This window comes from Cibotium barometz, chromosome 61, assembly GCF_041138505.1.
Source record: "Cibotium barometz isolate CiBa-2024 chromosome 61, ASM4113850v1, whole genome shotgun sequence".
Classification (NCBI taxonomy): Eukaryota; Viridiplantae; Streptophyta; class Polypodiopsida; order Cyatheales; family Cibotiaceae; genus Cibotium; species Cibotium barometz.
This window is the reverse complement of record NC_141106.1, coordinates 29,133,706-29,147,670: the sequence shown is the minus strand read 5'-3', so window position 1 is coordinate 29,147,670 and position 13,965 is coordinate 29,133,706. Positions and strand designations below refer to the sequence as shown.

Below are 13,965 nucleotides of genomic sequence, written 5' to 3'. Positions count from 1 at the left end.
TTGTTTCCTAATAGCAAATGATATTTATAACCTATATTATAAAAGGAAATTAATTTGTAATACCTATCCTCCTTTGAAATAATATGTCCATGGTCATTTTTTCTTAATGAGCATATGTGAGTTGCTCTTTAGAGCACACAAGAAATGGAGTGTTTTCACTATCTCTCAAATGTAGTGTCTTTAAGAACACTAGGTGTAGTGGTAGAATAAGGAAGAGCAACACTCTCCATGAGATGTTCAAGTTTGGGTGGGAGGAAACATATGTAATGATAAAAACAAAAGCCCCCCTTACATTCTGGTTAGAGAGGCGATAAGCATGTGAAGAAGTTAGGCACAGGTAGCCTCACGTTCATGAGAAGGAAAATAATAATGTTTTGCAATATGTCATCAGCATGGCAACTCAACACGACAAGAAGCAATATGTCATCAGCATGGCAACTCAACACGACAAGAAGCAATATGTCTCACTAATTATTTTGTTATAAGTCCAAGAAAAAGAAAACTTGTAATAAAGGAGGCTTGGAATTAGACTCAAAGAGAGCCCATGGGCATAGGTATGGCCGGGAAAGTATGGAGGCCCAACATTAATGAGTGTGAAATGGTGGGCAAATATATAAGTGAATATTGTAACTAGGGGAACATACTTTTATGAATGAAATCGTACTTCTTAGCCTTTGGCTATGGTGGTACTCCCTTGAGTGCATGTGGTAGGTACTCCATTTTGAGTGCATGTAGTACTCCATTATGAGTGAAATCTTCTCTCTTTCTTTTTCGCATTATTATAGTGGTATTAGAGCCTTGTCTTTGATTCATGATTTTTGAAAATTTCAAAAATTTCAAAAATTTTCTTGATCCCGAAATGGGTTGTGGTGTTTTGTTTGGAATTGATTTGATCCTTTTAATGCACATTTTCATGAGATTTTGGGGGGCTAAGGGTTATGGTGGATCAAATTTGGGGATCGATTCATCAAATTGGAATTTTTGGACCAAAATTGGGGAGAAACTGGTAATCCATGATTAACTCTTAATCTAAAACGTTTTAGTTTTCTTCCCCTTTTTCCTTCCTTATCTTAGAGAATATAGGGCTTCAATTAATAGCCCCATTTGACGCCATCAGTTTGCTTTGATTCCTCTTCTCTTTAGCTTCATTTCAAGCTCTCGAATGGAGAAGCAGATGATTTCACCATTAATGGCAGCATTGATGTTTGTTGAAGCTCAAGAGCAGCATGGCGACTGTGGAAAATTTACAGGAGCAGGCGGCCTCTAAGCAAACCAGGTTTTCAAGGTCAAAGTTGCATGCACTTAGAGCATGAAGAACAATGGATGGATTTGCCGACACTGGGAATTCTCTTTGGAAGGAGTCTCTGTACCAAAGGCGCTTCTGCCATTGGAAGGCCAGACGGTGCCGCACACAGGGTTCCGCTTGGCTGTTGTCCGCACACAGCTGCGATCTTGTTTGGGGAAAACACTGCAGACGGCCCAGCCCAGCGTCCACAGGCTTCGTTTCACCTTTCTTAGACGACTGTAAGTCTGCGTGTTCTTATATAATTGCAGCATTTTTTTTTTCTCTTGCTGAGAACAGTATTACCATCATGGAATAGCTGCAGTTTTTCCATGGTCTCCATGTTAAGGGACACAACGGAGTCTCATCAACAATCAAGCGAATGGGAGCCTTCTTGCACTCTAAGATAGCAATGCTAAAATCCCTCTTTGTTTCCTTTCGAATCAGAGGAGACTTCCATGGTTGATCTCTCCATCAAGATGCTACATTACTTGCTGTGAGCAACAATGCTTCAATTTATTTTTTATATTGCAATGGGGCCTTCATGGAATTTGAATGCATTAATTGGAATGGCTACCACATGAGCCAAATGCTACCCCTGATGCACTAGATTGGGGATTTGTGAGCATTGAGGCTATAAGCTTTCCATTGAGTGATTCCATAGGCCACTCACATCCCATTGAGCCTTATGGATGTTTGATTACATGCTATGTGATGTTGGGATGCCTATATTTCACATGAAATGCCAATGGGGATGCCATATGATGTGATATGATGGTTTTTCATGCTTCACATTGTCTTTTGGTGGTGTTGATGTGATTGGAGCAATTGGGAAATGAGTGGGCATGAGTACAAGCCCAGTTTGTGATAAATGAGCATGAGTTCATGCTAATGTGTATGTAAGTTACTCTACCCTACATTTTGGATTACACAGCACTCTCACACACACATTGTACTCAGTTTGATTCATAGAATCTAGTATGTGTGAGGGTACCCTTGGCATTGGTGGAGAGACCAAGGGGGAGCATGGCATGAACTCTCCTTGTCGTGAGTGCTTTTGGTAAAGTGGCAAGGAGGGGGATTAGGTACATGGTGTGAAGACTTGGTCCCAACTTTTGCCTTCAGGTCCGAACTTCGTAAAGGGGTAGGAAGGCTTGGCTGGGAGATCGGCAAGCAAAAGCTCGTCATCGACACAACCTACATCAACATTTCTACATCAACATCATTGAGTATTGTATGTGGGCAATGGGGCCTTTATGGAAGACATTGGTCATTTGATTGTATTGGCACTAGATCATGAGTGAATAGTGGGCAATTGCTTTGGTATTTCAATTGAGATTTAGGCCAAATTACGGGGAAAGTATGGCAAAATTTTTGTGAAATTTTTATGCTCTGCAGTGGGCAAAGAAGTGCAATTCAGTCCCAACTCACTCAAGATCTATCAAGGGCCTTTGGAAGTCTTAAAAGGGGTCTTAAGGCGATCCTAACTAGCTATCAAGTGGTGGATTTGGACACCATCTTAGGGTACAAAGTGGACAGTTTCACAGGCTGAAAACCGTAATTCAGTCAAAAATGGTAGGGATTGAATTGAAGGTGTTTACATAGCTTGAGAATACTATTAAAGAGCATGGTGAATGAGGGCATGTCAAGGCACACAAGTGTAATTGCCCAAGTTTTTTTGAAGCACATTACTTTGGATATACTAAAGGTTCCTATCATCGAAGCTATGAAGGATGCACAAAGGGTTATTTGCTTCCAAAACAGTGAGCTTTTGAGGCAAAACACTGAGCATATGTGGCAAAGCAATGTTCTCATGGAGCAAATGTCCAATGCTATGAACGAGGGCCTCAAGAAGCTTGGTGATGGGATAAATGAAGTGCAAAGGTGTGTGGAAAAGATTGACACTTCCCTTGATAGGACAAGAGGGTGGTCACAACCACAAATGTCATTTCCAAATCCATCATCATCTTGTGGGCTCAATTGGCATGGAAAGGTTGAAATTAAGGTGGAAACTTCTAATGGGTACACTCAAAGTATGAAGATAGCACTTCAAGAGAACCCGAAAGATGTTTCTCATGTTGATTCACCATTATCAAAGCCCTATGGAAAGAAGGAAAAGCATAGGCAAGATTTGATGGAGTCCAAACAAAAGGAAATAGCTATAATTTCCAATGAAGATAACAAAGATAGGTATGCATGGTTATATGATGAGGTCATACATTCCAAGTTACCAAAGTCCTTGGCAAAGGATGAATTTGTGGATTGTATAATTTCGACTCCTATTGGAAGCTTATGGTTCAATCATGGTGAATCATTTGTAGAAGCTTTTCTCTCTTTTGATGGGAAAGGAGTCACTTATATTCAGATCAAGGAATGGATTCGCAATTGGGATGCCTACTTTTGTGCATTTCCATGCAATGAGGAAGACAAAGTGAATCAAGTGACATAAAAATTTGGAGGCAAAGCTAGACAATGGTGGCTACAAGTTATGCATGAGTACAAATGGGATTGGGCAAATTTAGCTTATGAAGTGGTACAAAACTTTGTGGTTACTCAAGAGCAATGGAGCTTTAGGGAGAAATGCATGCCATTATTACATGTGGATTCATTACCTAAGTATATCGAGGAATATTGGTACCTTTCCTTCTTTGTACCTAACATTGAGGAGAAGGAGATCATAAGTGGATTTATGCAAAAATTAGGCAAGGATTTCATGCAAGTGGTCTAATGCATCATGGATATTGACAATGACATTGATCTTAATGAGATCATTTTGTTAGTGGAGCTCTTCTACAAGCCTACCCCGTCTATACATGGGCTTTCTACTAGGAGTTCACTTCAGTCCACATCTCTTATTGGAAGCCATTGCTATGGGGACACTTCAAGTGATGAAGGAGAAGTTAATGATTTGTGTCAAGTGGCTTCAATGCATGTATGGATAGCTGAAAATGAACCAGTGGACAGCTATGAAGATGCAAGTGTTGATGGAAAAGATGAAGAGCAAATGCATGGATCTTTTCTTGGAGAGAATTGCATGGATAAAGATGAATGCAATGGGACTCTTCTAGATGACAGAGACAAATCTTATGAAGATCTTCATGGTGTTGCATTACATGAGGGATTTATGGTTGCCGACCAATGAAAATGTGGCTTATGATGTGGATTCACAAAATGATGGTGTGGATGAAAGCAATAATGTGGTTGATTGTGATCCTTATGATGACATTTATGAGGAAAATGCTTTGGGTAATGATGATGGTAATGCTTTGGTTCATGGAAGTGATTCATGGGTGGACTTTGATGGCGGGTCATTGGTTGGTGATGACACTTCCAACCATGATGTTTCATACCCATTTAATCCCAGTATACATGGAAACATGCTTGATGTGGATTCATTTCCATATGATCCGGGTGGATAGCATGCATTGCCACTTGAAGCGGAGGGATTTCCATATGATCCGGGTGGACAACATGCATTGCCACTTGAAGTGGATGGATTTGCATTTGACTCGGGTGGATACTATGCATTGCCATTTGAAGCAGGTGGGCTTCCTTTTGAATCGGGCATCTTTGGAAGTCAACCTTATTGATGGGTACTTGGTGTGGGTCACCTATTGCCTTATGCTTGAGTCTTCATGGAATAAGTATAGTTGTATGGTGCCTTTGGACATCTATATACATGGAATGGGATGATGATATGAAGGATGCCATTGCTGTAAATTTACTGTATGGACAGCCATGGTCACTGGTGTACTACACCACTCATCAATCAACACTCAACAAGACTCCATGGGCTTATGGATATCATAGAGAGCAGTCCATATGTACATCAAATAAGTGGACAGATCTATGTGGAGTTCTTTTGTGTGAGGCATTTGGAGATGCAACAAATGTACTTCCGCATTCATGAGGGAAGTCAAGAAGATTACCAACAGCCCATACATTGTTCCATACATGGTTTCGAGGACGAAACCTTTGGGTGGGGATGGTTTGTAATGAAGGGGGCTTGGAATTAGACTCAAACAGAGCCCATGGGCATAGGTATGGCCGGGCAAGTATGGAGGCCCAACATTAATGAGTGTGAAATGGTGGGCAAGTATATAAGTGAATATTGTAACTAGGGGAACATACTTTTAACAACGTACTTTTATGAATGAAATTATACTTCTTGAAGCTTCATACTTCTTTGGCTATGGTGGTACCATTTTGAGTGCATGTGGTACTCCATTTTGAGTGCATGCGGTACTCCATTATGAGTGCAATCTTCTCTTTTTCTTTTTCCCATAATTACCAAACTATACATCCTATTATCTGCGCACCCATAAATATTACACTCTCGTGAAGCATGTCCATTCGCATAGAAAGAGCAGAGGTGTGTTAGCTCAATAAGATCATCAAAAAAACTTATCTCCTACCTATTGAGAATAAGACTCCTCCAAATCCTCATCTTTGGTAGGCTAAAAGGTTTGTAGAAGATATCCTAAACCCTTGTAAACCTATCATCAACCCCATCAACCTGCACATCCCAATCCTAACCCCATCAACCTAGCATCTTCCAACCCTGATCCTATCACTACAACACAAATCCTCCCATTTAGCAATGCCTATTTTTGTCTCTATGGGCGTCACTACTAATCATCGCATGTGCGACGCCCATAGTGACAATTAGGTGTCATATAAGTGACGTTTTTGCAAAGATGGTGCATTAAAAATTAAATCGTGCATTGCGTACGTGACGAGCAACGCTTAAGTGACACCCAATGTCTCTTTTACTTGATTAAAAGCTAGTGTAATAGTGTGACAGTTCTCTCTGTCTCTCTCACATATACACATTATAGTACTCCTCTGTCTCTCACCTCTCTCTCTCTCTCTCTCTCTCTCTCTCTCTTTCTCTTTCTCTTTCTCTCTCACACACACACACACTTTCTCTCTCTCTCTCTCTCTCTCTCTCTCTCTCTCTCTCTCTCATTGGATTGAGCACACATTAAAGAAATCTCTCTCTCAAAGGTCGAGTACACAAGTGAGCAAAGATCAGTTCAACATGTAATCATCGTCAAATCACTTTGTTAATGATGTTGATTCTTGCATTTGATCCACCATAGCTCATCACGTTGCTTGCATTTTAATAGTGTCCTCGTTGTTGTGAAACTCCTATGGTTTAGAAAACCTAATTAGCTAATGTTTGAGTACTTTAATTAATAGGTGGCTGTCTCTATCTCGTGAGGAGTGAGCTCGTAACCATATTCTATCTTGCTAAGACATGATGTATACCCAGCCTATAGCCTAGCTCATGCTACATCCTATAGACACACGTTCGGATTCAAAAAACATGTATACATAGACCTAAGATTTAAGATAGGCACTAATACATAGCTAAAGAGTAAATATTACATACATTCTGCTAATCCCAATGTGTCCTGAGTCGTATCTCCCACTAAAAGGCTCTCTATAACTCAAGATGCATATAGTAGGGTGGGTATTCTTTGCTACTAAGCAATATATCCTACACATTTCCAAGTCACATCCAAGAAGATAGAATAAAAAATTAATGCATGTGTCAACAACTGTGAGCTATGAAACACTCACCCATGAAGTCACCAAATTTCATGCCACATAGACATAGGTTGCAACAAAGAAATGAGTATAAATATAGATTACAACTAGATATAATACTTATTGGGTTTATATGAGTGAAGAATTCCAAAATATTAAACATGCTATGAATACTTTCACTATAAACTCATACATAATTGACTTTAATGAGTAGTTTCTCTAATTTTTGTTTTGTTCCAATGGCAAACATGTTTTGACTCATCCTTCGCTACACTGCCTCCTCTAGTATGTCTATGAGCTTCTATGATAGGGTAAGGAGGTGTGTACTTGTCTTCATCGATAACTTCTGTGACATCCTCTAGATCTATGCAGCATGAAGCTGCTGAGGCATAGACATACTATGAGTAGAGAGTTCCATGTTGGTGTGTGAATTATCCAGGCACTCACCCCAATGGCGAGCAAATACGACGACATATCCATGAGCTAGAGTTTGGAATATGTCATGATGCACTGGTATCAGAGAGACTAGATCAGTCTATGGTAAGTAATATTTCTTTTTTCGAAGCATTCTACATTGACTTGTTCAAATTCTATATGATCTTGATAGAAAAACATGCATCTAGGTATAATCATCATAGCCAAGTCCAGTTGTACATCTTTCTAATGATGACGATGGATTTCATGAGCTTGATCATATCAAGTTTATGAGTCCATTATCTAGTTAATTAAGATTAATAGATAATTAAAAAATAATCAATTTTTTAGTTATTTTCAAGAAGCTTTCTGTACCCCCAGCCAGTGGAGGAGCTCCCTCTCACTCTAGGCACAACATTAGCTCAAAACCTTTTAGCCCTAGCTAGCCACAACCATTGGGCTCCAGCCCACGCAAGAAGATTGTCTTGGCATGAAATAGTGAGCACTTGCAGACCATGTATCCATGCATATAGGTACATGCTTGCAGAAAAAACATTTTATCTTCCCATAACTACCCATTGCTAGAGATGCTTGAGGTGGTGCCTCTATCAATTGTCCTTTCCAGTAAAGCTTATTCGGCCTAGAGGAGCATAGAAAGAACACACACGTCTCGTTCATGCACTGAAAAGTGCCACCACCACAAACTGACTTTCTCAATACAAAGGACTCGTTTGACCCGGTCTGTGTTTGAGGCTTTGTCCAAACAACTTCATTCCATTCGTAAGCTCAAAAATACAATTTCCATTATATTCTTTGGGTAGGAACTCTAGCTTGCCTTTGTATTCACAATCTCTCATGAAAGTGTGTAGCATGTCATTGGGTGGAAGGACCTTCATGATTTGGAATGCAGACACCGGTTCTGGAAACGACTAATCTATGTTAATATCAATGACATCTTGGTTAAAGAACTTGCAAAGGGGTCTGTATCTCTTCATCTTCTACTACACTGTTTAGTACCCAATCCATAGCACAGGACCACAGGTTAGCAATTGCATAGACTTGCAATAATAGCATGGTTAGCAACAGCACAGAATTGCAATAACATAATTTAAAAAACATACATGGGTGATGCTGCACTCCCTGAAGCCTTTGACGTTGACCTTGTAACAACCTCGTCACCACGTGCAAAGTAGCGATTGGACAGACTTTGTTCAAGAACAAAGTACTTGTCCCCCTCGATTCCGGGAAGTGTGGTTGTGGGGCCCAGTATCTCAAAACCATCTTGTGTTTTCAAAAGAGCTTTCACAGTGATGTTTGAGAAGACCCCTAAGATAGGTTACAATGACTTCTGCGAAGCCCTTGCCCGCCCCCCTACTAGGAAAGGAAGCACCTCCAGTCTCACTCAAAAAAATGGTTTCATTAATAACGTCCCTATGCAAAAAAAGTTGGTTTAGAATTAATATGCTTGAACATTTGGGATTGTGTTAACAGAAATTAAATATAGAATAAATTAAACTAACATAAGAGCTTACAACTCTTAGAATGCAATGCAATGCAATTTAATTTTTAATCTAAATCACTCATTCTCATTGGGAATTTAAAGAAAATATGTATAATGTGCACAGAGTCAATGTTCAAGGAATCATTACTCGTCCTCCTCTTTAAATCTAGAAAAGGACAACTTATCTTCTCACCCATTTTCAAGGACTCATTAATCTTATTAAAATCTAGATGAATATTTAAAAACCAACCCATTAAAAAAGTCTTTATTATTCTCACATATGTTTATCCTAAAAATTTCACAAGAAGAACGTGGACTGATTTCTACATAAAGCACCTATTGTCTTAAACGTTGTCATTCCTCCTTCCTTTTATGCATTTCGACTCTTATTCATGTCATCTTCTTCCTCTTCTCCATCATTAGACCTCAACTCCGATGATGATCGGAGGAGAATTACAAAAAGAGAGAAGCGACGCCTTGCCAAAACTCTCTCACCAAGTGACCTCCCAGATGGGACTCCACCAAGCTTCTCAGAGTCTGCACACAAGAGGAGAATGAGTCTGAAGATGAAGAGGAGGAGGAGGAGGAGGAAGAATAGCTGCCCATGGCTGATGATGACCTCACCTCCGGTGATGATCCCAACCACCCTCGCACTCCCAATGACTCCACATCACAATCAGACGACGATGGTGGGGGCTGAGATAAATGCTGAGGAAGATGACGATATGGATTACTCTAATGATGATAATAGTGATTAGGATTGTGTAACTTATTTATGTTATCCAAGCTTAACAAAGGGGCTTATGTTTTTCAATTTTGAGTATTCTTATGTGATTTGGAAATAAGGTCTCGTGTCCACCACAGATTTGCAAATTAAGTTGTGTAAATATCTCTGCTAAGATTTGGAAATTTTCAAGGTTTAGTTATCGTTATATATGACTATTAATTTTCAAGGTTTAGTTATAAATCTCGACAATTTGGACAAGTTCTTCTGTGAACCGTGGTTATCACATTGCATCTCCACTGAAAATCAAGAGTCGACTTATATTTTAAAGTGCTAACTTATTATTCCATTTTTCTTGTTAAGGAATTTTTCACATCTACTTTTTTACCTCCTCAATCGCTATATCAAGTGTATTGTCGTAGTTCCTGATTTTTTGAATGCGACTTGTGCTTTTTTGGGCGACCTCTGTTGAGTTAGGATTCATGAACACGAGCTTATCCATGAGGTCACCCGTAGCGAAATGGTCTCCCTTACACAAGCAACTGACTCCATGAAAACGAAAGGTACATCTCTCAAATTTCGTGGATAGTTTGCTAACGCAAATCTTTAGCTCCAAAGAGTTCGGTGAATAGTTTGCATTTTTAATCATACAGTAAGGTCTTGCTATGTAGGAAGCATAAACCTCTAAAAACGTAAATATTAATGGACAAGCCTCTGAAAATTATCAAGAGGCAACTTTCTTTCATGCTGAGCGTGAAAAAAAGATGTCTACCCCAAATCACTAGTGGCAGACTCTTTGTCCCCAAATCTTTGGCTCCAAAGAGTTCGGTGAATAGTTTGCATTCATACAATGGTCTTGTTATGTGCACATTATATGTGCATATACTAGGGTGGGTTAGCCTCCTAGTATGTAATTATTTATGCTTTAAAATCATGGAGATAGTATCTCTATGGGTCTCAATTTATGGTCTTGATAGATCATCGGTCTTTGCAGTTCATTTGTGATCAACTGGACTTGAAAGGTAGAAAGGCCAAATGGGTTGAATTGATGCACGACTTTGATTTCATGATTAAATATAGAAAAGGTAGCTTGAATAGCATTGCTGATGCATTGAGTCAAATTGGTAAAGTTAATGAACTTAGCTTCACACACGGAAATTACTTCTAACTTGTACGATTCACTCAAGGGAAAATGTAGTACATATATTTTCTTTGGAAAATATTAGAATTTGGCAAAATCAGGGTCCAACTCTAAGGTAGATCAAAACCTGATGAATCAAGGAAAAGTCAACCAATTTTTTATTCGGAATGGTCTTTTATTCCAAAATGATAAGATTTGCATATACCAGATGTGCCGGAACTGAGGATCCTATTTGATTGTTATGATGCCTCATCAGGAGGACATTCGGGCATACAACATACCTTGGCTTTGGTTAGAAGGACTTTTTATTGGCCAAAAATGAAGGATATTGTTCACAATTATGTGATCAAATGTCATCAGTGTCAGATTAATAAGGCAAAGCGCTTAAATCTGTTGGGTTATTATATCCTTTGGATATTCCGTCTCGAAAGTAAGAAAGTATTTCCATGGATTTCATTACGGGACTTCCACGTACCAACAGGGGTCATGATGCCATTTGGGTAGTCGTGGATAGATTGATAAAGATGGCTAGGTTTTTACCCATAAAAACAAGAGTTAAAGCTTTAAAATTGGCATAACAATTTGTTAAGCAACTATTTAAACTATATGGTCTACCTTCTGATATTGTGAGCGATTGGGACTCTAAGCTCATGGCTCATTTTTGGTGGGAAGTTTTCAAGAAATTGGAGGATTTGACTTGGGAGTCAGTTGGGAACGTTCAGTGCAATTTTACTTCTTTTCATTGCAAGAGTGTAATGTTTTGAGAGAGGGAAAGTATGTTATGTGCACATTATATGTGCATATACTAGGAGGCTAACCCACCCTAGTAGGCATGTGAACATGGGAGCATGGGAACATTCTCTAGTGGGGCAAGGGTTAAGTCTAACCTTGGGTTGAGTTTAGGGTCAGGCAACCAAGGGTCACACATGGAAATGGAGAGTCAAGAGTCACTTGAGGGCCCTTCTATATAATAGGGGCATGGGGCAATCTAAAGGATGTTCTCTTATGTAGAGTATTATGTCTACTCTTTTTCCATTTCAAGCTAGAGCTAAGGGCTACTGGAGTGAAGTCATATCTCTTGGTGGTATGGGACACTAAGGTAATATATGTGATACTTCATTGTATTTATGTATCCACCATTGGGCTCAGGGGTGGTTGGGTGGATGAGTATATGCTTGGTTCATGCATGTTTATGCATGGTTATTAGCTAGAGAGATCTTTAGGGTTATAACAGGTCTTGTTGTGTAGGAAGCATAAACCTCCGAAAATGTAAATATTAGCATAACATAGGCCTCTGAAAATTATCGGGAGGTGTTGATTCAAGACGCAACTTTCTTGTGAAAGAAAGATGTCTACCCTAAATCACTGGTGGCAGCCTCTTCGTCCCCAAATCGCTGCTGGCATCCTCTGACATCCCCAAATCACTGCTGACATCTCCAAAGCCGGCCTCCTTGGAGAAATAAAGGTCAACATCTGAGCGTGAAAGAAAGATGCTGACCTATAGACACACTAGTGAAGAGGATAAATAAAGGTCGGCATCTTTATTTCATGCTCAACGTCGTGAAAGAAAGTTGCCAACCTATAATTGGCCTGTGCGAAAAAAAAGGTCGACATCTTTCTTTCACGTTGAGCATGAATGAAAGATGCCGACCTATAGTCAGTATGTGAGGTGATCTAGGTTGGCCTGTGGGTCGGCAATATGGGCTTTCCCTTGGCCATAAAATCTAGCAGAAAAAACCCACCAGAAAATCAAGAGATCTGGACAGGTCAAAAACCCACCAAAAATAGGAATTAAAAAATGAACTTCTAGCATGCACAGTAAAGAAGATAATTTTTGAGTTCGATACTTACATTTAGATGCACATGACGAATTTGATTGAAATCCCCTTGCACTCTGTGAGATTTGTTGTTTTGATAAATGATGGAAGATATGTAGGTGATCCATTGTTCAATAGGATTGAATTCAGTGGGTGCCACTTGGTGGCCGTCTGACTGACTTCATTCATTTGGGGAGGTGGCCGATATTAAATTTGTGCATTAAGGAATGTTCTTTTTCTAAAAAAATTGGTAGTTGGTGTGACGACTGCTGTCTCGAGTGTCAGTAAGGGAATATTTTGTTGTGTTTATTTTATCCATTTATGAATGAATGCACAACGTTAATATCTTGAACATGAAACCATTGAGGAAGTATATTGTTTGTCGAAAATGAGCCTTGCATCTGGAAACAATATTGACAACAAATCCTCTAGATATCCACCTCGTCATCTCTGCTCTCAGTCTTCAAGTGTGTGTGAAATGGAGGGAGAATCTCAGCTTCTTCCAAGACTTAAAAAATGTAAATCTGTTGTGCAGGTCGAAAATCTATCCAGAAGTGAGAAGAGACCCACAACCTCGGCTCCAGCTTGGAGAGGTCTTTTTGAAGAGCCACGAAATGTGATTTTAGAATGAGATGAAGAAGGGGCCGCACATGCCGAGACTACCTATGTTGCAGCCCATGGAATGGGACCTCTGGAGAGAGACAACGTCAGCCTGCATGAGGATGATAGTGGCCATGGGACCACTCATGAGGAGAATGAAGGGTAGGATTATTAACTAGTCCCATAAAGATAAAACGTAGAGGAATTGTTGAGTCTAAGATTGAGGCTTAGGCTATGATTATAACTACCATCATTGCTGAAGAAAGTGCAATTCCAAATGCCATTAATTTGTCATATATGGATGGTGTCCACTATCCCCAAGCGCACAAGCTAAATGAACCTGACACGATGTGATCATCATGAGTTTGTTGATATTATATAGTGGAGGGAGAGAAGGGATGCTAGGAACTAAAAAGATATCAACTTTGGAGGGCTACTAGCGGTGGGCTTGTGTCTCTTCTTTTAGCATGTCATGAGCTCCTAGAGATGACTTTGCACATTGTTGGGTGCTCGTTAAACAATCAATGGAGCATCATTTTAAGTAGCATTATCACCTCTTACATCCTTTTTAACCACTCTGCCAACCCCATCCTTACATCTAGAACTTCAAGCATTCTATCTCTACTTTGCACATGTTCTCTCTCTACTTTGCACATGCTTCTGCATAATAGCGTTGAATAACATGTATTCATAAACCTTCACCCTTTCTTTGCTTTTCTTATTGTGATAATAACTATAGTTGCACAAACAATAAATACTAAACAAAAAAATGCCTCACACCAAATCTAAAATAGTAAAAAATATCAAACATTCTTAAACAAAAAAGATACATTGCTAGATCGATTGATCATTGATCACAAGAGCTTTGTCCAAAAATAATAGACACTCCTAAAGCCACACGCATCTGGAGACACAAATTGCTAAATCTTGAAG

General features: G+C 39.5%; 1 protein-coding gene across 2 annotated transcripts; it reads left to right on the top strand.

The window, feature by feature from the left end:
• Positions 1-668: 668 nt before the first annotated feature.
• On the top strand, positions 669-5,452 carry LOC147604734 (uncharacterized). Of its 2 annotated transcripts, none has more exons than XM_086794473.1 (2): positions 669-1,524; positions 1,608-5,452. In XM_086794473.1, exon 2 carries the CDS (start codon positions 2,910-2,912, stop codon positions 3,729-3,731), a length of 822 nt encoding a protein of 273 aa, XP_086650599.1. In that variant the 5' UTR covers positions 669-1,524; positions 1,608-2,909; the 3' UTR covers positions 3,732-5,452. The 2 variants fall into 2 exon arrangements, with proteins under 2 accessions (XP_086650599.1, XP_086650598.1); XM_086794472.1 differs by having other exon boundaries at positions 670-1,524; positions 1,602-5,452.
• Positions 5,453-13,965: the final 8,513 nt, after the last annotated feature.